The 6,973-nt window shown below is 33.6% G+C and overlaps 1 protein-coding gene across 1 annotated transcript; it reads right to left on the minus strand.

Annotated features, from left to right (window-relative positions):
- Positions 1–2,001: 2,001 nt before the first annotated feature.
- RpS27A (ribosomal protein S27A) lies at positions 2,002–5,715 on the minus strand. Its single transcript, XM_018544207.1, has 4 exons — positions 5,604–5,715; positions 3,944–4,057; positions 3,351–3,568; positions 2,002–2,171 (listed from the first exon to the last, which is right to left on the minus strand). Exons 2-4 carry the CDS (start codon positions 4,044–4,046, stop codon positions 2,022–2,024), a joined length of 471 nt encoding a protein of 156 aa, XP_018399709.1. The 5' UTR covers positions 4,047–4,057; positions 5,604–5,715; the 3' UTR covers positions 2,002–2,021.
- Positions 5,716–6,973: the final 1,258 nt, after the last annotated feature.

The raw sequence follows: 6,973 nt of genomic DNA on the forward strand, positions 1-6,973 counted from the left end.
ACTATTGATATCAAATCTTTTATACAAATGATACATGTCATTGATTTAATTAAATAATAAGGATAATACCACGTTGGTTTTTAAAGATTAGAATTTAACTTGGCGCCTACTATTGATATCAAATCTTTTATACAAATGATACATGTCATTTGAATTAAGTAAATAAGGATAATATCACGTAGGTTTTTAAAGATGGTTCTACTAAACAGCAAATGTGATTGGTCAGTTTCACAGTCGATTAAGTAATTGACGTTGGTGAAACTGGTCCAAATGGTTTTCTGACCAGCAGCACCCACTCTTAGCGCTTTTTTCTACCTTTTTTTTAAAAAGGTAAGTTTATATACACATATTATAACATTAATTTATAATTACACTGTTATGTTAAATTACTCGATCAACAAAATATTTAACAATTTTCAAATCAAGATGAAAATACAAAAAATATTTCAAAATATTTATTATTGAAATTCAGGGAAAATTACAAAATTTTATCAGTAAAATCAGGGAAATGTCAGGAAATTTTAGGATGAAAAATTTGTGGCAACCCTGGTAGAGTAGTATCTCATTGCATATATATATAACGGAAAGAAGTATGTTTATATTTGCTAATGCCCATTTCCCACCAATGCAGATTAACTTATTTAATCTCGGTTCAATTTGCTCTTCATCTTTTTCTAATTCTAAAAATTAGAAAAAGATGAATAGTAAGTTAAACCGAGATTAAAGTTAATCTGCATTGGTGGAAACAGACATAATAGATTAAAATACGCTATTGTGATCAATTTTTATTGATATGATACTCTAATTCTTATTTTGTAACTATAAACAATTAAGAAGTTGAAAAAGATTTTGAGAGTCCTTAAATATATTCTCAAATAACATTTATGTTGCACAAGATATCTAAAAGACGTCTTTTAGAAGTCTTATGTCTAAAACATGTCTAAAAGATGTCTTTTAGATATCTTATGCAACATAAATGTTATCTGGGTTATGTTTTGATACATTATTGATACCTTTGTTTCGCGGAAGCGAACGGTTCGAACTTTCGCGTTGCGTGCAGCGCGCTATGTAATCGGATCGATATATAAATCGTTATTACTTTACAACAATAATATTTAAAGAGTTAATACTTTCCAAAAACTAATAATAGTACATTGTGTAACAGTGGGGGATAGTTTATAGCGCGGGATGGGCGCGAGTACACACTACACGAACGCTCGTGCTGACCTATAAACAAATATGCCCCCACTCGCTACACATAGAACTTTTCATTACAAGTGCTCGTCGTAATGTGCCTATACCGAAACGTTTTTGCGTAGAAGAGTGGAGTTAGAGAAATAACTCAACGGCTGAGGTATTGGCTATTTCCCGCACGCAAAAGCGTTGAGGTATAGGGCACATTACGTGCACGCGTAATGAAAACAAAATTGTAGTACTGATAAAAGTTGACAAATCGAAAATTCGTACGATAACTTTTATGATCAAATAAATAAAACTACGAATTCGAGATTATTTTGAAAAATTCGGCATTTGGCTGTGAAATGTTTCAAAAACTTTTTATATGCTCTATATATATTTCGAGAAACATATTGAACTTCTGTTAAAATTTCAAAGAAAAATATTCATATTTGGTTGAGATATGGCGAGTTAAACACAAAATTGAACATGAAATATTTTAATTTAAAAAAATTACTTTTTTTATTTATAACTTAAAAACCAAAAATGCAAATTTTATTTAAAGATAAAAAAAATGTGCTATGAATTTTCTACAAGAATCAGGCGTCAAAATTGAAATTAGAGCGATGTCCAAAATTAGTCCTGCGGACAATACTTATCCCGCGAAATCCACGCGTATCTCCTTATAGAATCCAGCTCCTCAATTGTATAAAAAATGAACCAGATAGTATAACGATTACGTATTTTGATTAGATTATTTAATTAAGTGAAATATATAAGAAATGAAACATAATAAGGACGTAACATTTGCAGAATGCGAATATGTAAAGATATATTTCAGAAATTTATTTTTCCTCTGGTTTATTGAATACAAGTGTATATGCGCATTTGCCGCAGTAATGACGATCTTCCATTGCCGCCATGAATACACCAGCGCCGCACTGCTCCATAGGGCATTCTCGTCTCAAACGGTGAATTTTTCCGTTTTCATCTACCTGTAAATTATTTTTATGAATGCTCAATTTCACATACACCAGTAAAAAAGTGTTAGTATTATCCATTTTATCAACTGGACGCAATAATTTTTTAACCATTTTTTTCGTATGTATTACTTTCGAGATTTGAAAATTCTTCACCAAAATTAATAAATGTAGACGAATATCACAACTCGGGCTAAACTTTAATTAAATCGGGATTTAATATGAAAGCTTGACAATATACACTTTATGTAAAAGATTCATAACATCATGCATGTAAAACAAAATCGTCTTTAGGCTCCTGATTAGATGATAGAATATTATAGATTTTTAAAAATGAATCTATATAACAAAAAAATATATTAGAAAATTTCATATACAGGGTGTCCCAGAAAGAGTGCAAAAAATTACGTGAACAGGTAGAGCGGATTGAACTGAGTCGAAAAGTCGTCTACGGTTTTGCAATTTTCGCAATAGTCAACGAGATAAAATTTGGTAAAAATTACCGAATACCTGCATTCACCCGTCCTACTACTGCCAACAGTGTACGCTCATGATAGCTCGTCGGCGCGCGGATCGCGGAGAGCGGGGATTGCCTGGCGAGCCCCAAACGCCGATGAGCGTACACTGTTGGCAGTAGTAGGACGGGTGAATGCAGGTATTCGGTAATTTTTACCAAATTTTATCTCGTTGACTATTGCGAAAATTGCAAAACCGTAGACGACTTTTCGACTCAGTTCAATCCGCTCTACCTGTTCACGTAATTTTTTGCACTCTTTCTGGGACACCCTGTATGTGTATAAATATAGAATCAAAGAAATGAAGAATGAAACAGATAGAGCAGTATTAGCCGTAATTGTATCCAGCAGTAGGTACCGGGATCTTGATTCACTTTATGTGTCTTTTATGACTATTTATTGACTATCAGGAAGGAAGAGGTAAGGATAATTGTAAGTCAATTTTTGTAAGTGTTTCAAAGCACTCTCATTATTTTGTTTCATCCAAATTCTCTTTATGCTGGTATTTTATTTACAAATAATATAATACTAAATACAAGAAACTTACACGTGATATTTTTCGCTTATGATATCACGGTCTTATATACTTGGACTATTTAGAAATTTTAAAGTAAAAATTATTTTGATATGATAAAGAAAATTGATAACATGAAAAAAGGAAAAGGATAGCAATATTTACCTTATAATACTTAAGCACTGCTAGCTTGACCTTCTTCTTCTTGTGCTTGATTTTCTTAGGGGTAGAGTAATTCTTCTTCTTTCGTTTCTTGGCACCGCCTCGCAAACGCAGCACCAAGTGTAAAGTAGATTCCTTCTGGATGTTATAGTCTGACAAAGTCCTGCCATCTTCCAATTGTTTACCAGCAAAGATCAATCTTTGTTGGTCTGGTGGAATGCCTAAAACGATAAAATTATCCCGTTTAGAAATTGACAGTAATTTATTCAAATTAGTATTAGTTTATATTAATAAAAATGTACACCATAATTTTCTTCATCTATCAAACATTTATCAGACGCTTGGGTGAACATAGATTTTTATCCACATTTTATTGGATAAAAATACAAAAATAATAATTTGTTTCTTTTTCTTTCATACATATATGTATACATATATAGAAATACTAAAGTATCACAAGAGTTTAAGATTAAATTTCAAATAAATAAATAAATTTTGTTTTGATTTAATTTCAAATAGATTTTATTTAACGATCAATATAATAAATATTTATTATTATTTTCCAAGATTGTTCTGTAGATCAACAATTTTCTTACCTTCCTTGTCTTGAATTTTTGTTTTAACATTTTCAATCGTGTCTGATGCCTCAACTTCAAGGGTGATAGTCTTCCCCGTAAGAGTTTTCACAAAGATTTGCATGATTAGCAATTCTGTAACATATTACATTAATTATATATTTTAATTAGCTAAATTAAATTTAAACCATAAAAGAATCCCACACATTTCATATAGAAAAATGACCCTGGTCAAATTGCTCTGTTTTGAGATGTTGTACTTCTTGTAATTCTGAACAAATGTCTCCATTGCCACATTCATATAAAATCAATAGATAAAAAGAGATATAGCGCTTTGAAGTTACAGAATTTGAGTGCCGTCATACCTCCTTAAGATAACTTCATGCTTTCTTTTATGTGTATACATACACATGTATTCTTGAATGTATGATAATTTTGAGCACATACATATAGACTATATTATTCTTTAGAATTCAATTTTAGTGTAACTCAGAATGTAAGATGTGAACCACAATTCTAGGATATTATTACACATGTAAGACTGATGCAAGAACCTTGGGATGTTGCACTCATATAACGAGTATTATATATAATAGTTTTTAGGCTATGCCGACATCAGCTTAATGTGAAATATCCAAACAGAACTGTCTTAAATCAAATTATAAATATTGATTTAATAGGAATGATGAAGACTATTCTTGATATGGATGATATAGATGAGTCAAATGTGATTCAAATTAAACAAGCACTCTGATGTGAGAGGCAAGGGAACTCATGTTAAACAAATGTTGTATATCTATTACACATAAAAGCATCAAGTTATCTTAAGGAGATATGGCGGCATCCAAATTCTGAGATTTCAAAACGCTATATCTTTTTATCTATTGATTTTATGTGACAATGGAGACATTTGTTCAGAATTACAAGAATTGCAACATATCTCAAAAACAGAGCAATTTGACAGGGTCATTTTTTCATATGAAACGTGCGGGGTCCTTTATTTCAAGAATTTGAAAAATCATAGATATTGAGAAATCGTTCTTCATTCAGACATATAGGAAGCCATTAGCGAATTGGATAAACCACAGTGCAACCATTTGGTTAAAAATTTTTTAACAGATTGCAGTATGTGTGGTACAAGCTTTCAAATTTGAGACTGTCGGTGACACATGCACTCATATATAGAAATAAAAGTTAAGATCCAACGTGTCAATGACAAGAAAGCGACGAATCGTTAAATTTTGATGAATGCACGAAATATTATCCCTACCGCATGTGATCGTGATTATTGCGACAAATCGTGAGTAAATGTGATTAGATCGCTGAAATATGGTATGTTAGCATGTAATATGTGACAGGAAGCACAAGGCTGCGTTCAAGAATTACGCATAAGTAATTCTAGGCTATAGTTATAACGACTATAAGTTACGTATATTAGAGCAAAAATACACCCAAGAATTATCTGAGAATAATTCCTGAATACACCTTAATGGAAGACGTTTGGGCCATTTGGCCATGTGTTTGATTTCACTACGTCGCGAATGGTTGCGAATACGAAATTGTGGGATGTCATAATTCGAAATATCGGACAAAATATAAAAATAAGCAACAATCATGTGTACGATTGTTTATTTTCTCTAAATCTCTAAATTATATTGTACAAAATCGTGATGTGACTCACCCCCGATCACGCTATAAGGCCTACAAGAAGATGAACAGAAAGATGAAGAAAGAAGCGGATCAATGTTGCCAACTTTGATTGTGAACTTCGCTAGCTGGGTATCGATGGGCGAGTTCAAGACGGCAAAGCGGCTAGGTATGCTTGCCGAGCGATTGAATATAATTGGTTATTACTTATAGATCCAACCAAACATACTCGATCGCTCGGCAAGCGTACCTAGCCGCTACGTCGTCTTGAACTCGCCCGATCTTTGACTAGTGGCTGTTTTCCGCAAAGCGCATATGCGCGCATTCCCCTATAGTATACGTGACGCTCACTATATAAAATGCGTGCATATGCGCTTTGCGGAACGCAGCCAGTATATAGCATGGACATAGAAATATAGGGACAGAGCATAACGATGCGGGGGGGGGGGGTCCCACTGCGGACGGTGCGACGAGGTAATATGTGCCTAAGTCTGATTGGCTGTTATAGTACGCATGCGCAAGTGACAAGTGTGTTGATATATGTGCATGCAACTTTACCACTCTAAAGCTGGGAGCACAGACTTTTGCATAAAGGTACTTTTTCATGCGCAGCACGCTGCAGCAGCAATTCGTTACTATTGGTTAAGAATTTTATGTAAGCTAGATGACGCACTTCCGGCGCAAAATACATTTTGCCGCAGTTCGTTGAAGTTGAACCGAACGAACAGCAAGCAGCAAACGGCAAAATCGAGGCAATATTATTTATTGCAATAAATATTAGGAAAATAAACGAAGAATGGCTTCGGATAAGGTACGAATGTTTGTAAATTAGATTATTTTATACTTTACACTTTACTTTTTCAAATTTGTGGTAAAGTATAAAATGATCTAATTTACAAACATGTATCCGTACCTTATCCGAAGCCATTTTTCGTTTATTTTCCTAATATTTATTGCAATAAATAATATTTTCATAATGAAACGACGGACATATTGTACGTTTTCTCGATTTTGCCGCTTGCTACTTGCTGTTCGTTCGGTTCAACTTCAACGAACTGCGGCAAAATGTATTTTGCGCCGGAAGTGCGTCATTTAGCTTACATAAAATTCTTAACCAATAGTAACGAATTGCTGCTGCAGCGTGCTGCGCATGAAAAAGCACCTTTACGCTATTCCGCTGCATGGGTTTGCACCCTGATTCTTCTTCTGGTACTCCAACTCCACTTTTTTACATGATCATTACGAAAGGGTTATGCTGGATTCACACTGCATCCGATTTTCGTCGTATGACGATTCTGCAACCAATCAGAAAAATCGTATCATCGATACGAAGCAAAATTTTGTTTCCTGATTGGTTGCAGAGTCGTCGTACGACGAAAATCGGATGCAGTGTGAATCCAGCAT

The sequence above is a fragment of the Cyphomyrmex costatus genome, unplaced genomic scaffold (assembly GCF_001594065.2).
Source record: "Cyphomyrmex costatus isolate MS0001 unplaced genomic scaffold, Ccosl1.0 scaffold114, whole genome shotgun sequence".
NCBI classification, from domain to species: Eukaryota; Metazoa; Arthropoda; class Insecta; order Hymenoptera; family Formicidae; genus Cyphomyrmex; species Cyphomyrmex costatus.

Excerpts from the sequence above, each read along its gene's own strand:
- RpS27A (XM_018544207.1), bottom strand. The coding sequence starts at position 4,046 with ATGCAAATCTTTGTGAAAACTCTTACGGGGAAGACTATCACCCTTGAA. Across the intron at positions 3,569-3,943 it reads AAAAATTCAAGACAAGGAAG|GCATTCCACCAGACCAACAA; the intron begins GTAAGAAAATTG and ends TTATCGTTTTAG. Across the intron at positions 2,172-3,350 it reads CAGTGCTTAAGTATTATAAG|GTAGATGAAAACGGAAAAAT; the intron begins GTAAATATTGCT and ends AATAATTTACAG.